The 23,349-nt window shown below is 40.9% G+C and overlaps 1 protein-coding gene across 1 annotated transcript in view; it reads left to right on the top strand.

The window, feature by feature from the left end:
• LOC129001341 (protein phosphatase 1 regulatory subunit 21) overlaps positions 1–23,349 on the top strand; it is a 50,076-nt gene that overhangs the window by 7,499 nt on the left and 19,228 nt on the right. The window contains exons 6-15 of the mRNA XM_054428621.1: positions 409–603; positions 2,906–3,063; positions 3,713–3,837; positions 4,871–4,957; positions 5,186–5,313; positions 13,094–13,207; positions 13,824–14,009; positions 21,276–21,341; positions 22,323–22,469; positions 23,062–23,077. Coding sequence (XP_054284596.1) covers positions 409–603; positions 2,906–3,063; positions 3,713–3,837; positions 4,871–4,957; positions 5,186–5,313; positions 13,094–13,207; positions 13,824–14,009; positions 21,276–21,341; positions 22,323–22,469; positions 23,062–23,077 — 1,222 coding nt within the window. The remainder of the gene's footprint in view (positions 1–408; positions 604–2,905; positions 3,064–3,712; positions 3,838–4,870; positions 4,958–5,185; positions 5,314–13,093; positions 13,208–13,823; positions 14,010–21,275; positions 21,342–22,322; positions 22,470–23,061; positions 23,078–23,349) is intronic.

Genomic DNA, 23,349 nt, shown 5'->3' with positions numbered 1-23,349 from the left:
GATTCAAGATTTTTAAAGTTTCGGTGATGAGTTTCAAAATTTCTGGTTTTGACCATTACTATAGTAATTATACACTCGCTAAACCGGAACTTTTGGGGCTTTAAATTGCTCTGTTGTTTTATTGAAAACTGTACGTCTTCCAAAAACAGGATGTAAATGTGAGACTTTCAGCTAAATTATTGCAAATTTTAGAACATCAAAAGGAAATTGTTGGCCCGCTGGTAAAAAATTATTAGGTGAAGGCCTACTTTTTGTTATTTTAATAGTGATATTATATAAAATAATAAAGAAAGATATAAAACTAAAATACAACATCTCCTCAACCAATTGAGTGCAAGCTACATGTGCTGTTATTCCCAACATATTATACCAATTCGCTCCTAGCTCTGCTGAAAACGCTTGGCTTAGGCCGGGCGCGTACTATCCCGACCACGACCACGACCAAATGCCCGACCAGTCGTTGTCGTTCACCATGCGACCAGAGCACGACCCGACCAAGGCAAAGAATGTTTTACAAACTTCAGTGTCAAGAGTGTTGAAGAAGTAGCTGCTGTGATGCATTTGTATCGTAGGTACGTTAAGCAGAAGAAGAAACGATACTGGGTACATCAAATGTTAACTGTCAGGTATACAAAAGGGCAGTTTGCAACATTTTATGAAGAGCTACGTCAATATGAAGACAGGTTTTTTTTTATTACACAAGAATGTCTGTTAAAAGCTTTGATAACTTACATAGAAAAGTCGCTGGTGAAATCAGGGGACAAGACACTTCATTGAGACAGAGTATAGGAAGTGAAGAAAAGCAGTGTATATGAGTGGTGTACTGGTCGGGTTGGAGGGAAGTTGGGGGTAGTGCGCGTCGTCTAGTGATGGGCGATACGGACGCGTATCGCGATACGATACGTATCGGAAAAAATATCGTATCGCCATATTGAATTGGGCGTCTGTATCGCGGTACGCGAATCGTATCGTCAAAAATATCGAAAAACGATACGTATCGTATCGTTTTCCCCCTCCCCTACCTAACCTAGAAACGGAAAATTTATATAAGTACCTGGGGACCAAGCTTTGCTCGGGGAAAATCATTTGTTTACTCTGAAAACAGTCTTAGTATTGCATATACATTAATCCATTTCCACACTCCACACTGCTCGCCTTTACTACTTCCTTCACAACTCCCTACGTCTTGGACCTGTTTCCCTATCCTTCCCATAGCATTTTAGGATTGCAGATACATTAATGTAATTGCCACAGACAGTTCCCACACTCTGCTAGTGCTAGATAGCACGCTAGTGGAAATGGACTGGACTGGGATGGGACTGGTACATTATCAAGTAAAAACCAAAAATACAGACGTCAAAAACGGATAGCGCTGGGTTCACAACGATATGGTAGGCATTCGGTTAAATATCGAGCTTGTTTTCTACCGGATGACAGACATCGACTTTTAGTATCGGCATCGGCTCTGGCTCACCGCACCGGCTGTCTCATACTCATGGTGGAATAGTAAACTATTGCCTTGGTGCCTTCTGCTGCAGCTGCTCCTATAGCTCCTATGTCTGTTGTCAAACGTCATAATGTGGCCTTGACGACGGAAGGCCATAATTTTATTCACAATATTACAGTGAGAGTGAATGCAAATAATTAAGTACAACATAATATCTGAACCTGGCATAAAATTTGCCAATGAAAATGTTTATTATCCAATTACAGTAAGGCTGATAACCAGCATGATGAATATATAAGAACTTAAATTACGGAGGAATTTTAAAATTAATATTCCAGTAACTTGCGCAATTAACGCCAGATAAATTACCACCCCCTTACTTTTAAAAGCGTTTAGATGACCTTTGCATATTTCCTCCATAATAATGCACTATGCACCATGAAACTGATGAACAATGTTGGAATAAATTAAATCAAATATTTTCCTCTCCTTTTAGGCTAGTGCTAGTAGTTTTCGTAATCTCTTGTCTTCTCTCTTCTGTCTGTCGGTGTTGGTTGGTTTGGTTTTTTTTAACAAAGTTTATTTACAATCTATTTTACATTAAACAATTAATAATTAAATACGATGACATTTTTATTAATAAAATAAAAATTGGAAAACATGAGTTAGCAGCTAAACTGGTTTGTTTACGTTTTGGTTGGTTGGTTGGCGCTATGGAAGCCAATCGATTTACGATATTCGATAGTAGTTGTTTTCATACTACGACGATCCATACTTAACCGTATGCCTACCATATCGTTGTGAACCCAGCGCTATCCGTCAAAAACTCCTATTTCAAACTACACATCCACAGAGTACAGATTTTGCAGTTTGCTCGGCATGCGCTAAAAAAAGCTTAAAAATATCGTTTTGACATGAATCGTATCGCTCTATGTGCCGATATAAATACAAATACAAATACAAATCGTTTTAGGCGATTGTATCGAAATATCGTATCGTCCCTCGCGTATCGCGATATTCCGATACGATACGTATCGCACATCACTAGCGTCGTCCCATTACATTGTGTGCTATTTTTGGCTGCAACGACCAGCGGGTCGGGCCCGACCAAACTGGAAAACTTTGGTTGTGCGTCCAGGGTCCAACCAGTCGACTAGTGCGCGCTGTTCCATTTATTCCTATTGTAAAACTGGTTGTGTCCGACCAGTCGTAGTCGCGGTCGTGGTCGGGATAGTGTGCGCCGGCCCTTAGAACAGCATTCAACAACTTTGTTTAAGACCTTTATTGTTTCTATCAAACTTCTTCCCTACTTTGTCTCAGCCACATATTCTAACTGATTGTCTAACTTTTTAGTTATTGCTTGATTCTGAACAGATCACACCCATTTATTTGATCCAGTTCATAAGTTTTATTTGATTTTTTTAGGTGGATAAATCTGTATAAATGTTGTTGTTCCAGTATGCAAGCCACTTGAAAGAAACAGGGGAGTTGGCCTTAGAATTGGAACAGAATCTGTCCCCAAGTAAGATCTGTAAAACAGTGATCCAGAAGCTACCCGGCTTGTTTGGCACTTACTGTAGCAACGTGGAGACGATGCTGGTCCACCAAAGGCTGAGGTAGGTCAAGGTGAGAATTGTAATCAATATGTTCAACATAGAAGCCAATTTTGCATGTAAAGTTGTTGACATTGTTGTTGGCATTACATTGATGCAATATCTGAAGCTATTGATGAAAGCATTTGTAGTTAAAACACTTGATTTAAAAGTAAATGATAAAGTAGTTTTTGGTCATATTGTACGATGATTATTTGGCACAGCTGGCCTTTTTCCTCTCCTGTCATTGATTCAAATGTTTTGTGCGTAGTCTTAGAAAAATTATAGGGAATTTCCCAAGGAAAGTAGTCTTGCAATGTTATAGAAATCACAGGAAAAGGTCACTATGACACCCAAGATTCCAATGTCGCACCGATCACAAATAATAGTCATGGGTTTATCCTTAAATACATGTCATACTTCACATGTGATGATTTGTGAAGAAAATAGCGCTGGTAACCATATCTTAAGATTTTAAAAAGGTAAATTGTTAAAACTTTTGTTTCTGTTCCTAGAAAAGTAGCATATTTGAATACATGCATCATAAACAACAGACTCCAATGGATTCTCTTCTCCATACTTCGTTACTTCAGATTCATTACCAATTCCAGAATCTCCTGTGTAATTCCTTAATTCATTTTTAATAATGGATTGTTCTTATTCTTATTTACAGCTTAGAAGAGGAGAATGTTGACCCGAAGGATGAGACGTTGAGAGAAAGCAATGAAGTGTTCCTGGGCAACTGTAGTCAGCTAGTCAGCCACTTTGTGCAGATCAATTCAAGGATAGCTCTGTATAGTAAGTATCAAGATCAAGCCATAACAGTGAACTTGCAAATATCTATCCACATCACAAAACATTTTTTACATTATAACAAAACATCACTAAATATTCTATTGTTAAAGGTTGAAATACCGTAGTAAAGTTGAATTTTTTCCTACATGTCAAGTTAGGTGGTCGACACACAGGAAGATTGAAACTGAACTAAAGTTGAACTAACTGTTTTGTGACGCGATTACGATTGCAGTTGCGTTGCGTCCGCACATGGGCGCCACTGAAATAATTGTAGTTGAGTTGAGACAGTGATTGAGAGCTAATTTTGTTATTACGATACTGTGTATTGTGTTTAAAATGAGTAACAGTAGTGATGAAGAAGTACTGATGTTGTTTAGACAATGAAGAAAGCTTAAAGGACGCAGAAGGTATTGGGTAGGGCTACATCCTTCTATTGTTACAAATAGGCCTAATCAATGTAGGTACACATTCATCTTCTGATCACTATTTCATAAACTAGAATGTTTCGCAAACCTCTACAATTCACGAAAATGCTGGAAAAGTTGTTCAAACCAGGCGACTGAAATCACCTTCCAACTGGCAGATACGTTTGCTTACGACTGATTGCCGACTGGTCCTCAAGTGGTTGCATCGCAGTTGCACTGTAGGCACTGTCCCACCCAACTACATTGGTCGGGATGCCGGCGTCTAGTTTGTCCAACTAGTTGCCGATTTCAGTTGCAAAATTATCTTCCCATGTGATTTAGAGCCAAGACCTCTACCAGATGAGTAAGGGCTGAAACCGCTGCAAGTGTGGGTGAAATTGTTCAGTGTTATGGTCATTATTGCTCTTGGTTGCTGCTAAATTTTCTTTCCTAAGGTATTAAGGTATAATCTTGTGTGTTTTATATTTCAACTACAGCATTAAGAAAAGTTTTCCATTTAGTTGAACTCTTTAATTTTTTTTAAATGTTTTTCTTAATGTAACAATTTTAAAGTGGTTTATTCTCCTCGAACTGCCTGAAAAAGCATATTTAAATATTTCCTTTTGTTTCAGAAAGCATGCAACACTCAGCTGAAGCTCAACAGAAGCATCAACGGGGATTGATCAGTGTGGCACTTTTATTACAAGAATCATTTAAAGGTAAGACATCTCATGGAGGGCAACAGACTTTGTCTTGTTAAAGTAGTAATTAACATTTACAATGATTGAATCTTTATAAAATATGATATTTAAAAAAATGATCAGATGCTGCTTAGTGGTGAATATAGACGTGTCTAAAGTTTATTTATGGCTAAAAATAATAACATTTTTAAACAACATAACAACATATAATTTTACACGGGCTTAATGCACATAAATATTTTTCAGATCTGTTTAATGCTTATGTTATCAAGTCTGGAATAGAAGGAGAAAGAAATTGGGCAACTGAAGATTTAAATACAGCCAATCAATCCATTACCAATAGTATCTCATCTTTAATGGAATCTTCTGCCAAGGTAGATTACTTAATTGGATTTTAGCAAATTTCCTAAAAATAGGGAATAAGCTAGGCCTGTCTCATGATAGGACCTGGACCTGAGACCGATTTACTTTAATCATTTTGATGCTAAAAACACCATCCGTTCCAAATTCATAGATATTTTATTAGCACTATAATGATCGTGTAAAATTGTCCGATTTTGATGAAATTTCATACAAATGTGTAAAGCTTTGTTTATTCAAACGAGACTGCAACCCAGCATGATTGAACCATGGAAACAGGGTTTTATGGGGTGAAAATTGGGGTTCATCATTTTTGACCCTCAAAACATAAAATTTTGCAAATTGTCTCTAGATTATTTTATAAATTAACAGTAAACGAACGTCCGGTTATTGGTGATGGAGAAAATTAAACAGATTATGAATTCCCCCAAAATAAATTTTAAAATGTTATTCTTATAGAGAATAAGTAAACTGTTGTGGTTTGCTTGTTTATAGTTACAGTATAGGTATTTTGATTAACCCTAGCAGTGGCCAATGCTAGAAGTGTGGAATGGCCAACCCATTTTGGCGATTTTGCAGACCTTTTTTGAAAACTCGTAAAAATTCAACCGTAGAAGTAAACCTAGCCAACCTCATATTCCTTTTGTTCGGAAAGAATAGGATATTCTAGAAATAATAATATAATAATGATTAAAAAAGTTTTTTTTTTTTTTGGTAAAGTGGAAAAAAAACATTAAAATTTAAAAAAAAAAAAAAAAAAATTTGGGTAAAATTTTTTCTACAGATTTTTATGGGAAATTGATTGTATACATTTTGTAGACAATCTAATTCTCTACATAGAAATAAACAACATTTTAGGAAAATTTTTTCTTCGTAAGTTTTTTGGGAGTAATATTATAACAAAGGGAGAACCGAAAAAATTGAAAACCGTACAGTGTTAGTTTGTGTTGTAAAAAGGTTATATAATATATGTATTTACTAATAATGATATCTACATATTTGTAAAGCTATTGGAGTAAGGAATCCAAAAAAGTCATAAAGTTTATGGTAAAAATAAGGGAATGTTGCTGAAAGTCAACAGTCCCGGAAGATCAAATAATTTATACCTGTGCCGCTAGGTCAAAAACTACAATGTTTGCAGTGTCTGTAGATCAAAAATCCCAGAAAGTCAAATAGTACAGTCCGGGCTAAAAGTTTAGTCTATGTTAAAGCAATTGACTTATTGGGAATTTGACCTAATGCAACAGCAGGTTTAATATAACGAAATACGGTAAAATACAAGTTCAGTTTCGCTGAGTCAAAAGTGCCGGAAGATCAAAAGCAATAAAAGTGAACGTCGATTCAGTGTAAAGTAGACCTCCTGCAACGCTTACTACACCAACAAAACTCGCTTTTAGTTACTTCGTGTTTTGTCATAATTAGAATAGAGCTAAAATTATCATATTTGGTACATAGCTTATTTATTAATGCTTCTTGCCAACTGTTTGGTCAACACTGTAAATAGGTATAGTTTATGTAATGAAAAGCCTTTCGTCAAAATTTGTGGCATAAAATACACGCAAGGACGATCTGAACATTTCTGGTTATTATATACGTTTGTAAAAGGAGATCCATTTAATTGTAGAACTATTTTATGAGTTATAATGTAGTCTACATATAAACTGTGTAAATGTATTACGCCACGGAAGGGTTGAAACCTGTCCAAACTATCATATATATTATTATAACGTAAATGGGGTTTTTTCACGATTCTGAATCAACCAGTCGATGGATTTCATTAGTTTTATGTTGAAAGAAAGACAATTTTGAGAACTAGATAATTTCAAAGCCATAATTTAAAATTAGTGTCCCAGTTTTTTATAAATTAAGTTTTAGTTTTTAAAAAGTCTAGCAGCCAATGCTAACCTTCTCCAATAAGTCAATGCCTCTAGCTAGCTTTTAGTACAATATAATTTGCTTAACATAACAGCTGTAACATTCAGCATTTGTGACACAAATTCAGCATTTGGAAGAAAATTCAAATACATACTTATGGTTGACTTATTTATACTATGTATGTGTAATGCTGACCATTGATACATTTAATTCTTCGGTACGAGGATGGCAGATTAATTAAATGTGCATAGTAAAATACAGTAGTAGGATGTTCAAATTATTTTTTAAAGTATTCTTTGTAATCATCGATTTGTTTTAGTCCAATATGATTTGTTTTAACTAACAGCTGGTTGAATGTGCTATGTATACTTATAAAAGGCAAAGCCCTCACTGACACACTCACTCTCACTCCCTCATCATCACTAATTCTCCCACTTCCCATTTACCTATGAGGCTGAAATTCGATACACCGATTCTTTGGGCATTAAATAGGAAAACTAAGTAGTTTTTATTATGATCGGGCATTCGGGCTCCGCCCCAGTGGCTCTGGAGTTTCCCATTTTACCTTATGATTTTTCATATTTAAAAGGAATTAATGAATCATAACAGCTGTGTCAATTTAACAATTTATGACAACAGCTAATTTGCAACCAAAAGGTGAGTGACCGTTTCGAACGAACTTCAACCTGGAGGTGAGTTAACCCCAAGGCAAGTGAGCTCAGCGAACGAGCTCCAACCTAAAGGTGAGAGAGCGTAGCGAACGAACTTCAACCAGGACGTGATTGAGCCATGCGAACGAGCTAATCTTGAAAATTAATTAGTTTAACGGGGCAAAGCCAGTGGGTACAGCTTGTTATTCTATAGAATTATTAGGTTTTTAGCGAATTTCGCATATAGGGAATAAGCTATTACCGTATAACTCATGGGAACACCTGGACCCGGGACCGATGTAATTTTTCGTTTCGAGTCCCTAGAGGCCAAAAACACCATCCGTTCAAATTCATATATATGTAAGTGTATAAGACATTTTGGGGACTTGACTTTTTCGGGACTCGAGAATTTAGTACTTTTTCGAGGACCTGTGCAATTTATTCCATTCCAAATGCAGCGCGTTATCGATCTTCACCCTTGTGTGGGCCTCCCATTCACTGACGGAATGTCTCGTGGCGTATGACGACCGGATATAAATAGTCACTTTAACACTCACTTATCTCGTTATTTTTTCAGCATATTCGTTGACCCGTCTGCAGGTCTTATGTTGATGGGCTGTCAGAGCGTCTGTTGTAATAACTGGAATTCCTTATGTATGTTTGCTGCTGATTACGGTGAAGTATTGTTAGAAATTCCACCTAATCTTTTAAAGTTACCCATTAAATTCATAGAAATAATAATATTTAACTGTTTGACGAGTACCCCTATTGTATTCAAAATACTCAACGGCCCAATCCAATGTCACGTTTCGTATTTTGTATACTACCGTTAATTACTAGACTTAATTACTAGCTTCATTCCCACTGTTCTTGTGAACTTAACTCTGGATCAGACTGTTGCTTCATCCGCTTCTTCATCAGTTAATTTTTCATCTTAAAATCTAAAAAATATCTTTTTGGTACCCACCTATGTTCACCCACGGGATCTTTGAATAATTTTAGGCTTAACTGAATCTGAAGTATGTGGTTTGGTGGTTGATCATTGTAATGAATTATATAAGATTAACCTGCATTACACTATCGACAAATTAACTATCAAATATTTATTAAAACACTGAAGCATACTGCAAACGCTGAGTCATACTGCAGCAAAAACAGCCGTATTTAGTGAGCTTAAAGTAGGTCTTTTCACTCTTTTCTCCCTAGGAAGTGAAAGTCAGCTGATTTAAACTCAGTTGTGAGCTTCGATTGTATGCAATCGCATGTATCGAAAGTATGTATAATTTTTTTCACCACACTATGATGTTTTAGTGGTTTTACATACGTTAATTGGTGGCTGAAAGTTACGTTTTGCTGGCCATGCCAGCAGTCATCGTTATTCGGGGACCGAGCAGGTCCCTAGCAGCGACCACAGAATTAGAATTAAAATTTTAATTTTAATTCTGTGGTCGCTGGTCCCTAGGGCCGCAAAATTAGCTGCCCGCTTACTTACTTAAAACATGAATGCATATTAAATACACAATCAGTATCCATAGAATTATTTTATTGTCACCGTTGCCTAGCAACTATTTATTTTTATTTTTGCTGATTCCTTGAATTATTTCTTCACATAACCTTAAAGTTGTAGTTGTGTTGACCATCAGTGTGCATTATTATAGAGGTGAATAGTGGCAATAGGGTATAGTGTGGTGCAAAATAGCGTTCGTACCACGGACCGAAATGGTTTTGCAGCTCTCGATCGAGACGAAGTCGAGAACTTAAAAACTATCTCGAGCCTGAAAACCTTATTTTTGGCCCTAGGTACGAAATATACTATTAAATGGGTTGTAGCTTAATCGGGTTTCAACTTTATTTAATTTACAGTCTGTTTCAAAAGTAGAAAAATAAGCAAATACATTAACAATAATATAACGTTAAAAGTATAGTGATTTACCACTCTCAACACTAGCTAACAAAGATAATTTTGAAATAAATAAGTAAGCTTATCATTTGAAAATTGAATCATAAGGGTATATTATTTCCATCAGCGCCTCATATCATTCCTAGCCTTATAAACTTATAGAAAAAACATCTTTCTAACTAGCCTAGCCTTAAAGAAAGATATTTTTTCAAACTAAGAGTTTCAATTGAGTTATGTTCCAGAAAACAACGGGGAACGTGTAACTATTTCATACAACAGAGTTCAAGATCAAATTTTTCGCTTTAGTGTCCTCTCCGTTGCGAAGCGCGGTTACAAGCTAGTTGAAAATAATTGTATTTATTACAAGCCAAAGGTGTCTTATAGATTCCGAGTAAATTATTATAAACTATCAAATGGAGCATGTAAAGTGCATTATAAATAATCAACAAACCCTATCATAATTGACTATTGATTCAGTTACTGATTCGGGAATTACAATTAATTGCTGATGATAACTGAATGCTCTGACATGAAGCAGTGTTCTTCTTTACCTATAAAACAAGGTTGACACCTTTCTTCACTGATCACGTAATGTGTGATTTTCTATATAGTCTTGGAAAAATAAAAGGAAAAATAGATAGACTACAGGTGTACTGTATGTGGTTTACACACAAATATTCATCAAACTGTGTGATAGTTTGTTATAGCAATGAACAATTTGAGAGTATCGTATTGTTTAAGTCGATGGAAAATCTCTGTTGATCCTGTTTTACAAGCAAACCAAAAAGATACAGTAGTCACCACTCTATGCGACATATTCTAGCCAGAAAATTGTAATCGTATGATTCTATAAGCATTGGTAGGATTGCAAAGTACTACACAAACATTATTTCAAGGGTAATAACAGTCACAATTTCCGCTGACTTTAAAAGAGTCAACTAAACTATTATACTAATGGACACACAACTAAATGGAACAACTAATGGAAATTCTCACGATGCACATTCATTCGATATAAGCATTGAGTATACTCGTCAGTACATACGTGTATACCCAATGATATAAGCAACGGTTCTTGCAATTTATTGCTTATTGTTTTTTAGAGTTGTTTTCGGACTTACTCTGTTTTCGGACTTACTCACACTCGTATAAGGTTTTCCACGTTTGTCATTGATAATGTAGCCATGTTGCTTTGAAATGGCGACCATACAAAATGTATGCATTTTAAGCCAAGTATGAATGGAGATGAGTGTGGGATGAGTGGAGCGATCTTGTTGTCCTGTTTGTGACTAAGGCCGACATAATCCTTAGACACAGCTGTTAATTAATAGTGCATACAGTCAATTAATAGCAGCAGAGGTCAAGTTTGGTATCAAATTAAAGGTTTTATTCATAAAAATACATTGCTGCAAACCCAAACTCAAACGAGGATGATGATAATAACGTTAATGATGTCGCTAAAACGTATCGTTTGAAATTTAACAGCTGAAAATAAGTGAAATAGAAAAGGTTTTGGTTAAATCCATCAAATTGTAATTGGACACTAGTAAATACTAGTGCACTTGTTGCTACCTCCCCCCTTCGGTTTCATGTATTCCTCTCAATCAGTTCAAACCTAGGAGGATTAAACATTAATGTTAATTAATGTTAAATCCTCCTAGATTCAAACCTGAAACACCCAGATCGAAACTCGCCTGTCGTTATTTTACCATCGCCTGTTTTTTAAATATATTTTTCAAAAAAGAAATATTATATTGATTTACTTTGGATTTTAAAAATGTTAACGTTTTATTTTGTTAAAGATTTATGGTGATACGTAAATATTGTGGTGTAGTAGAGTATATTATATTGTAGTTAAGTGTTAAATTTTGAAATTTTAGGGTGAATCGAGATGAATCTTTGTTTATAACATGGGTCTCTCCTACCTTAACATACATACCAAGTTTGATAAACATCGGTTGGAAAAGTGCAAAGATAAATATTTGTATGTAAAAAATACAAAATGGCGGATATCTGGTTAACGAAATGATTTTGAAAAAAATGTTATCCTTGATTTTCTGTTTATTTTGACCCAAGGAATTACTAGGTAAAGTATCTCCCCGCTTATTTTAACACCCTGTTTATGATGTATTCTTATAAGTGAAAAATGTTAGCTGGTAATAAAGAAAGATGTTTTATAAATAATATAAATGTACTGGTGATCTGTATATTCACCTTTTTCTTGTCCTTAGATAAATTAAATTAGATAAATTAAAAGTCCACTCAGCAGTCGCATCGTACGATGCAGTTCTTTCCATGCGTTGCGAAATGCTAAATTTGCCGTCCTCTTCAACCTAAGTTATCTACTGAACCACTGATTGTAAAAAATTCAAAAAAATATATTTTACGCATCACACTTTTGGCTACAACTTTGCCACAGACAAAACCTCTCTGACCCAAAAACAAAAAAAAATCTCGCATGCTAACTTTTTCATGTTAGAAATCACAATTTAAAACTATTTCACCATACAAATCATTTTTTATTAATTAGATCGGTAAAGAGTTAAAAGTTCCAACAAAATAGTCATCGAGTAGGACTAACCAAGAAGCTCTGTGCCAAATTTCAAAATTTTAGCACAACTTTAAGAACACCAAAACACGAAATTATTGAAGACATGCGTCGAGAGGACTATCGTTGTTTTTAACAGATTATACTTTTGACCTTCCGGCACTGTTGACTCAGCGAAACTGAACTTATATTTGATCTTATTTCGTTATATTAAAACTGCTGTTGCATTAAGTCAAATTCCCAATAAGTCAATTGCTTTAACATAGACTAAACTTTTAGCCCGGAATGTACTATTTGACTTTCTGGGATTTTTGATCTACAGACACTGCAAACATTGTAGTTTTTGACCTAGCGGCACAGGTATAAATTATTTGACCTTCCGGGACTGTTGACTTTCTGCAACGCGTCCAAAAATAATTTTTCATTCAAAAAAATTTGTAAATAAAATAATGTTTTTAAGTTTTAGCGATTTTGTGAAGAAAAAAAATCATTGTATTTTGTATAAACCTTTTGTATAGACCTTTTCCTTTCAACACTGGAAGGAAGGAGGGGGAGGGTTATTAAATTAAGGATAAGGAAGATTTACTACTATTTTAGTAAAAGATCAAAATGTGCAAGTGAATTTTTAAAAACACATTAAAATGAGTGTCCCGTGACCAACTTTGGGGGGGGGGGGGGGAGTACGCACAACATATCAGCACTTTGAAGTCTAAAAATAAGCTAAAACTGTATTTTTATTAAAGACATTCCCAAAATTGCCCCCCTACTATGAAACATTTAATAATTATTTTCTATCAACTAAATGTTGGTCCTCACTTCAGATTGCCAAGTGTCTTCAAGAGTTATGGAAGGTAGCCGACACGATGCAGCCTCCCCACCCCGCTGTGACTGATATGAGGAGAAGGGGTGTCCACTACATCAATGCCATACACACAGTGAGACTTAGCCTTACATGTAATATGTAATGTTATTAAATTTAGACTTTGGGGAGAAATATACCTAGCAATTGGATCTGCACCGTAGAATATTGTAAGACTTGGGCCTAACAATGCTTTGATATTTTAGGAGTATATTAGAGGCATATTAAGATGACTATTTAAAACTCGCTGGGTATTTTCTTTTTATATTATTATTTATGCCTGCCATAAATACTCATGTGAGCAATTTATTGAGGGGGATAGAAGTGAATTATTTTTTAACTATGGTATATTTTATTTGTAAGACTATAAAAATTATCAACTAGGTATCTTAATTAAAAGACTCCTAGAGGTTATGAGTGGTGATTGTTAGTCCTTTAATAGGTGGTAATTTGTAGTTTTTTTATATTTTTTTACGTTAGCTAAGTAGTATGGCGTAAAATATCGTACGTCGACCACACTTGTCCGGTAAACACCTATTTTCAGAACTAGTAATGTAGTATACTATTTCTCGCAAAATTTGGATTTATTATTTTGCATGCAAAAATGTGGCTGTCTTAAGGAACAGCAACACCAGACCCATTTATTTAACAGTATTTGAACATATTTTTTATGGCTGTATTTTATTTTTCAGGATGAAGCTCCGTCAATACCATACAGTCAAGCTCTGAAGGATCATGAGGAGGCTGCAAACAGTAGTCAGTTGAGGCAGGCTTTATTACAACAGTTGGAGGAAAACAGACATCAACTGGTAGTGGCAGAGCAGCAGAGAGACATGTGGAGACAGGAGCTGCAGCTATTGCAACTACGATATCAGAAGGTATGAGTACAATAGAGTCCCCCCAATCCGAACTCTACTATTTTGAAAGTCCCCCTATTTTGAACTGAATTTTTGTTTTCAAAACGTTAGATCAAAGCTAACCTGGATTTGAGAACCCCTTCCGTGGTCACGGCGATCCGCGTTCGCCGAGACATCATCATTGACCATTTGAATCACCCGCGATCGCAGCAGAATTGTTGGCAGTGCATCTTTGCACACTCTTAATGTGATTGTAAAAACAACAACTTAGCGAAATAAAAAAAAAACTAAAATAAATCAGCTAATACCAGGGTGTCTAGTAGTCGGGAAAATCGGGAAAGTCGGGAATTAGTATTGAATTTCAAAATGGTCTTGAAAAGTCGGGATTTAGTCTTAAATTTGATTTCAAAGTCGGGAATTTTTATGATTTTGCCGCGATTGTCGTCTTCCGTTTACGTAACCGTGCAATCCAATGATGATTGTCCTCCCGGCCTCGGGAAATGTTCATGATTTTGTCGCGATCGCGGACGACGACGATGACGTTTCCGTGACCGCGGGAGACGATGATGATGTCTACACGCCGCGGGAAATGTTCATGATTTTGCCGCGATAGTGGACGACGACGATGACGTTTCCGAAACCACGGGAGATGACGATGACCTTTCCGTGACCGCTGGGGACGACGATAACGTTACCGTAGCCGCGGCAGGCGACGATGACGTTTCTGTGACCGCGGAAGATGACGATGACGATTCCGTGACCGCGGGAGACGACGATGATATCTGCTCGGCCGCGGGAAATGTTCATAATTTTGTCGCGATCGCCGACGACGACGATGACGTTTCCGTGACCGCGGGAGATGACGATGAAGTTTCCGTGACCGCGGGAGACGACGATGATGTCTACACGGCCGCGGGAAATGTTCATGATTTTGCCGTGATCGCGGACGTCGACGATAACGTTTCTGTGACCGCGGGAGATGACGGTGATGTCTAAACAGCCGCGGGAAATGTTCATGATTTTGCCGCGATCCCGGACGACGACAATGACGTTTCCGTCACCGCGGGAGACGACGATGATGTCTACAAGGCCGCGGGAAATGTTCATGATTTTGCCGCGATCGAGGACGACGGCGATGACGTTTCCGTGACCGCGGGAGACGACGATGATGTCTACACGGCCGCGGGGAAAGTTCATGATTTTGCCGCGATCGAGGACGACGGCGATGACGTTTCCGTGACCGCGGGAGATGATGATGACGTTTCCGAGACCGCAGGAGATGACGATGACGTTTCCGTGACCGCGGGAGTCGACGATGATGTCTACACGGCCGCGGGAAATGTTCATGATTTTGCCGCGATCGAGGACGACGGCGATGACGTTTCCGTGACCGCGGGAGATGACGATGACGTTTCCGTGACCGCGGGAGATGACGATGACGTTTCCGTGACCGCGGGAGACGACGATGACGTTTCCGTGACCGCGGGAGACGACGATGATGTCTACACGGCCGCGGGAAATGTTCATGATTTTGCCGCTATCCCGGACGACTACGATGACGTTTCCGTGACCGCGGGAGACGACGATGATGTCTACACGGCCGCGGGGAAAGTTCATGATTTTGCCGCGATCGAGGACGACGGCGATGACGTTTCCGTGACCGCGGGAGATGATGATGACGTTTCCGAGACCGCAGGAGATGACGATGACGTTTCCGTGACCGCGGGAGTCGACGATGATGTCTACACGGCCGCGGGAAATGTTCATGATTTTGCCGCGATCGAGGACGACGGCGATGACGTTTCCGTGACCGCGGGAGATGACGATGACGTTTCCGTGACCGCGGGAGATGACGATGACGTTTCCGTGACCGCGGGAGACGACGATGACGTTTCCGTGACCGCGGGAGACGACGATGACGTTTCCGTGACCGCTGGGGACGACGATAACGTTACCGTAGCCGCGGCAGACGACGATGACGTTTCTGTGACCGCGGGAGACGACGATGATATCTGCTCGGCCGCGGGAAATGTTCATAATTTTGTCGCGATCGCCGACGACGACGATGACGTTTCCGTGACCGCGGGAGATGACGATGAAGTTTCCGTGACCGCGGGAGACGACGATGATGTCTACACGGCCGCGGGAAATGTTCATGATTTTGTCGCGATCGCCGACGACGACGATGACGTTTCCGTGACCGCGGGAGACGATGATGATGTCTACACGCCGCGGGAAATGTTCATGATTTTGCCGCGATAGTGGACGACGACGATGACCTTTCCGTGACCGCTGGGGACGACGATAACGTTACCGTAGCCGCGGCAGACGACGATGACGTTTCTGTGACCGCGGGAGACGACGATGATATCTGCTCGGCCGCGGGAAATGTTCATAATTTTGTCGCGATCGCCGACGACGACGATGACGTTTCCGTGACCGCGGAAGATGACGATGAAGTTTCCGTGACCGCGGGAGACGACGATGACGTTTCCGTGACCGCGGGAGACGACGATGATATCTGCTCGGCCGCGGGAAATGTTCATAATTTTGTCGCGATCGCCGACGACGACGATGACGTTTCCGTGACCGCGGGAGACGATGATGATGTCTACACGCCGCGGGAAATGTTCATGATTTTGCCGCGATAGTGGACGACGACGATGACCTTTCCGTGACCGCTGGGGACGACGATAACGTTACCGTAGCCGCGGCAGACGACGATGACGTTTCTGTGACCGCGGGAGACGACGATGACGTTTCCGTGACCGCGGGAGACGACGATGATATCTGCTCGGCCGCGGGAAATGTTCATAATTTTGTCGCGATCGCCGACGACGACGATGACGTTTCCGTGACCGCGGGAGACGATGATGACGTTTCCGTGACCGCGGGAGACGACGATGACGTTTCCGTGACCGCGGGAGACGACGATGATGTCTACACGGCCGCGGGAAATGTTCATGATTTTGTCGCGATCGCCGACGACGACGATGACGTTTCCGTGACCGCGGGAGACGATGATGATGTCTACACGCCGCGGGAAATGTTCATGATTTTGCCGCGATAGTGGACGACGACGATGACCTTTCCGTGACCGCTGGGGACGACGATAACGTTACCGTAGCCGCGGCAGACGACGATGACGTTTCTGTGACCGCGGGAGACGACGATGATATCTGCTCGGCCGCGGGAAATGTTCATAATTTTGTCGCGATCGCCGACGACGACGATGACGTTTCCGTGACCGCGGGAGATGACGATGAAGTTTCCGTGACCGCGGGAGACGACGATGATGTCTACACGGCCGCGGGAAATGTTCATGATTTTGCCGTGATCGCGGACGTCGACGATAACGTTTCTGTGACCGCGGGAGATGACGGTGATGTCTAAACAGCCGCGGGAAATGTTCATGATTTTGCCGCGATCCCGGACGACGACAATGACGTTTCCGTCACCGCGGGAGACGACGATGATGTCTACAAGGCCGCGGGAAATGTTCATGATTTTGCCGCGATCGAGGACGACGGCGATGACGTTTCCGTGACCGCGGGAGACGACGATGATGTCTACACGGCCGCGGGAAATGTTCATGATTTTGCCGCTATCCCGGACGACTACGATGACGTTTCCGTGACCGCGGGAGACGACGATGATGTCTACACGGCCGCGGGGAAAGTTCATGATTTTGCCGCGATCGAGGACGACGGCGATGACGTTTCCGTGACCGCGGGAGATGATAATGACGTTTCCGAGACCGCAGGAGATGACGATGACGTTTCCGTGACCGCGGGAGTCGACGATGATGTCTACACGGCCGCGGGAAATGTTCATGATTTTGCCGCGATCGAGGACGACGGCGATGACGTTTCCGTGACCGCGGGAGATGACGATGACGTTTCCGTGACCGCGGGAGATGACGATGACGTTTCCGTGACCGCGGGAGACGACGATGACGTTTCCGTGACCGCGGGAGACGACGATGACGTTTCCGTGACCGCGGGAGACGACGATGATATCTGCTCGGCCGCGGGAAATGTTCGTAATTTTGTCGCGATCGCCGACGACGACGATGACGTTTCCGTGACCGCGGGAGACGATGATGATGTCTACACGCCGCGGGAAATGTTCATGATTTTGCCGCGATAGTGGACGACGACGATGACCTTTCCGTGACCGCTGGGGACGACGATAACGTTACCGTAGCCGCGGCAGACAACGATGACGTTTCTGTGACCGCGGGAGACGACGATGATATCTGCTCGGCCGCGGGAAATGTTCATAATTTTGTCGCGATCGCCGACGACGACGATGACGTTTCCGTGACCGCGGGAGATGACGATGAAGTTTCCGTGACCGCGGGAGACGACGATGATGTCTAAACAGCCGCGGGAAATGTTCATGATTTTGCCGCGATCCCGGACGACGACAATGACGTTTCCGTCACCGCGGGAGACGACGATGATGTCTACAAGGCCGCGGGAAATGTTCATGATTTTGCCGCGATCGAGGACGACGGCGATGACGTTTCCGTGACCGCGGGAGACGACGATGATGTCTACACGGCCGCGGGAAATGTTCATGATTTTGCCGCTATCCCGGACGACTACGATGACGTTTCCGTGACCGCGGGAGACGACGATGATGTCTAAACAGCCGCGGGAAATGTTCATGATTTTGCCGCGATCCCGGACGACGACAATGACGTTTCCGTCACCGCGGGAGACGACGATGATGTCTACAAGGCCGCGGGAAATGTTCATGATTTTGCCGCGATCGAGGACGACGGCGATGACGTTTCCGTGACCGCGGGAGACGACGATGATGTCTACACGGCCGCGGGAAATGTTCATGATTTTGCCGCTATCCCGGACGACTACGATGACGTTTCCGTGACCGCGGGAGATGACGATGAAGTTTCCGTGACCGCGGGAGACGACGATGATGTCTACACGGCCGCGGGAAATGTTCATGATTTTGCCGCTACCCCGGACGACTACGATGACGTTTCCGTGACCGCGGGAGACGACGATGATGTCTACACGGCCGCGGGGAAAGTTCATGATTTTGCCGCGATCGAGGACGACGGCGATGACGTTTCCGTGACCGCGGGAGATGATGATGACGTTTCCGAGACCGCAGGAGATGACGATGACGTTTCCGTGACCGCGGGAGTCGACGATGATGTCTACACGGCCGCGGGAAATGTTCATGATTTTGCCGCGATCGAGGACGACGGCGATGACGTTTCCGTGACCGCGGGAGATGACGATGACGTTTCCGTGACCGCGGGAGATGACGATGACGTTTCCGTGACCGCGGGAGACGACGATGACGTTTCCGTGACCGCGGGAGACGACGATGACGTTTCCGTGACCGCGGGAGACGACGATGATATCTGCTCGGCCACGGGAAATGTTCATAATTTTGTCGCGATCGCCGACGACGACGATGACGTTTCCGTGACCGCGGGAGATGACGATGAAGTTTCCGTGACCGCGGGAGACGACGATGATGTCTACACGGCCGCGGGAAATGTTCATGATTTTGCCGTGATCGCGGACGTCGACGATAACGTTTCTGTGACCGCGGGAGATGACGGTGATGTCTAAACAGCCGCGGGAAATGTTCATGATTTTGCCGCGATCCCGGACGACGACAATGACGTTTCCGTCACCGCGGGAGACGACGATGATGTCTACACGGCCGCGGGAAATGTTCATGATTTTGCCGCTATCCCGGACGACTACGATGACGTTTCCGTGACCGCGGGAGACGACGATGATGTCTACACGGCCGCGGGGAAAGTTCATGATTTTGCCGCGATCGAGGACGACGGCGATGACGTTTCCGTGACCGCGGGAGATGATGATGACGTTTCCGAGACCGCAGGAGATGACGATGACGTTTCCGTGACCGCGGGAGTCGACGATGATGTCTACACGGCCGCGGGAAATGTTCATGATTTTGCCGCGATCGAGGACGACGGCGATGACGTTTCCGTGACCGCGGGAGATGACGATGACGTTTCCGTGACCGCGGGAGATGACGATGACGTTTCCGTGACCGCGGGAGACGACGATGACGTTTCCTTGACCGCGGGAGACGACGATGACGTTTCCGTGACCGCGGGAGACGACGATGACGTTTCCGTGACCGCGGGAGATGACGATGAAGTTTCCGTGACCGCGGGAGACGACGATGATGTATACACGGCCGCGGGAAATGTTCATGATTTTGCCGTGATTGCGGATGACGACGATCACGTTTCTGTAGCCGCTGCAGTCAATGATGATGTCTAAACGTACGGTATGCAGAATATCTTAAAAAAAACCAAATTTGCTAGTTAGAATTTGTTATTGCTGCATTATTTCTTTACTTGAAAACACCACATTATCATAATACTACTTTATGACAAAGACAAAGAGTTGGTGTAGTATTATTTAGAAAATTTTGTTAGAAAAAGCTATAAAAATTTGTATCGGTATCAAGAATCGAGAATCGATACATTTTGGTATCAACACCCACTAATTGTGGAAAAAACTAGTCTTGAAAAATCTGGAATTAGTCTTGAAAAGTCTGGAATTAGTCTTGAATTTCATAATGGAAATAAACTAGACACCCTATAATACTTAATTCATCCTAATCCTAAGAGGGTTCACTCCCAGTTATTTTGTAATAGCGGTACTCTACTGTATTGGTGTCAGATGTTAGTTGTAGAGCAACATTAACATAAAAATGTGGAGCCGCTTGCACACCTCTGAGTGCAGGATCCAAAATTGAAGTTGGTTAGGGTATTGTAAATGTCAAGTAAAATATTTCAATTGCAATTTACATTAATTTTGTTCCTAATGAAATTATTATCTCTTTTTCTTATATGAATGAATGAAATAGTGCTTTATTGCTGCTTTTATTTAAATTTCCAGATACCACGCAGGGCATCTGCCAAAAGAAACACTTTAGGCATTGGCCGGAAGGGCCGTCAGCCAGGTTCTTTTTTTCTTATAACAAGCCAAGATATGTCTTGGTACATTTGTGGTTACTATGGTAATCACCTAACCTGAGTTCTACTACCAGAAGATTTAAACTGAATCGCTATAAAGTGTATCTTACTAGAAGTTTACAACACAGAATATTTTTAAATTTATGCAGAAATCTAATTTGTGTCTCCTCAACAAGTTTAATTATTTTTTTACTTATTACTTTATTATATTATTTAAAATATACATAATTTGATTCCAAGAAGTATATTTTTTTAAGGTTTTAATCTAAAAATGTATCTTGCAGGAAATGAAAGAGATAGTCAAGGATGATGAATATCCCAGTCTAGTCAACAGTACTGTCACTAACATGGTGAGGATAAGATTTATTAGTTGTAATTTTTTGGTCAGTTAAATTTCCTGATATAAAACCCTTCCCCTGGCACTAAGGAACACAACAACAAAAAATCATCCAATTGGATGCACTTGTTCTTGAGTTATGGAATTGCAAATTTTGTGATTTTTACCTATAAAATATCATGTTTACTCCCACTGCTTGGGCGCTTACCCATGATAAAGGTTTTTGACGAGCTTATGGGAGAAAGTATGTGTCAGAATGCTGAGACCGTTTATTATTTATATATAGATCTTAGATTAAATTGTTGTATTCATAAGATGTGAAAAAATAATTACAAAAATAGTCTTAATAATATTTAAATTATAATTTATAATTGGAAAACAGTGTTTGTACTTTTTATGAATGATTTAATTCATAGATTGTTATAGTTAGTTAAATTATGAATTTTATCCAAAATTGTATGTAATTGCTCACCAAGGGATGAAAAAATCTCTTTTGATGACTCGAACTTCCAAACATGGCAGTAGCACAACGTCCAAAGCCGCTGCCAGTTGCACGATGTCAAGCCTTGTTGCACAACGTCCAGAGCTAATGCATATGGAGCAAGGCTAGATAAGGTTAAGTTAGGTTAGGTTAGTATGTACTACAGACAGTAATGTAAGCTCCTTGGATGTCGTGAGACAGCGCTTAGCTATTGGACGTTGAGCAACTGGCAGCGGCCTTGGACGTGGTGAATCAGCTGCTTTTTTAAGAGTGTAATGTGTGCTGTTTCACAACAACCAATCTCATGACGTCCAGAGCTTGTAGAAAGTCTATGTTTATTGCAGTTACTGTACTTGGTCATGGTGACATTTGGACGTTGTGAAACAGCTCAAAAATGTTATTTTGCACAATGCGACATTGAACTATACCACTGGACGTTGTGAAATGCAATCTTTTTTAGCAGTATTGGTATCATCAGTCATGGTCATCCTCTATAATTGGGATTTGTTTCAGATTGGGTCATTAGACATACCTGTGAATCTACCAAGAGAGGTGGAATCTCGGGAAGAAGCAGTAAAGCTGTACTTTAGAGACAGAATAAATCAGCTGATTTCAGAAAACAGTGAACTACAAAGCAAATCTGTCGCTTTAATGACTGAGGTGAACTTAACTATAAAATACTTTTTTTTATAGAATCATACTATAATATAGTACTGTTCACTTGAGTCCCGCTAGTCCGAACACAGGTTCCAACATTCACTTAATCCTTGTTCTTTTATTCTTTCTTTGGTTTTCTTTGATCCATGCATTCAACGGGTTACCTATGACGAAAAAAAAAACAATAATGAAGCCAGTGCATATCTGTCTTTAATCCCATGTATAATGAATGGGCTGAAACAAATATTTATGTAGAAACAATATGAAAAATGTTCTCAGTAAGGTTATGAAAAGTAATTTTAGAGGGCACAGTTGATCCCCTCCACTGATAATTGAGGTGCTAATGCATATAACAAGTTCATAGCACTACAAATCTGTTAATTGCTTCATTCTAAATTATTAAAATTATTTTGGCTAATCCACACAATTAGCTGATCAAATCAGTGTTCGGTCCCAATTAGTTTTTTAATAAATTGGTAATAGTTTAGCCTGAAATAAATACATTTAATCAAAATATACCAAGAACATACAAGAAAACTGCAACAGTTTACTTACTATCTTGGTAAACTGTTGAATGTTACTGTTGTGTTGACAGACAAAACTCTGCATTGGTATGCAGACTAGAGGCCAGTGTGTCCAGTGGCTTCAGGTAGAGGTGCTCTATATGAGGTCAGGAAACAATCAGCTCGGCTGCAAGAGGAAGTTACCTTAGTATCTTGGTTACCTGTTGAATGTCACTGTTGTGTTGACAGACTGCTGCATTGGTACGCAGACTAGAGGCCAGTGTGTCCAGTGGCCTCAGGTTAGAGGCTGCTCTATATGAGGTCAGGAAACAATCAGCTCGGCTGCAGGAGGAAGTTACCTTAGTATCTTGGTTAACTGT

This window comes from Macrosteles quadrilineatus, unplaced genomic scaffold, assembly GCF_028750875.1.
Source record: "Macrosteles quadrilineatus isolate MER2022 unplaced genomic scaffold, UCM_ALF_1.0 Scaffold_1__1_contigs__length_201487025, whole genome shotgun sequence".
In the NCBI taxonomy this organism is placed as follows: Eukaryota; Metazoa; Arthropoda; class Insecta; order Hemiptera; family Cicadellidae; genus Macrosteles; species Macrosteles quadrilineatus.
The sequence above is the reverse complement of the archived record's forward strand: the minus strand, read 5'-3'. Positions and strand labels throughout refer to the sequence as shown.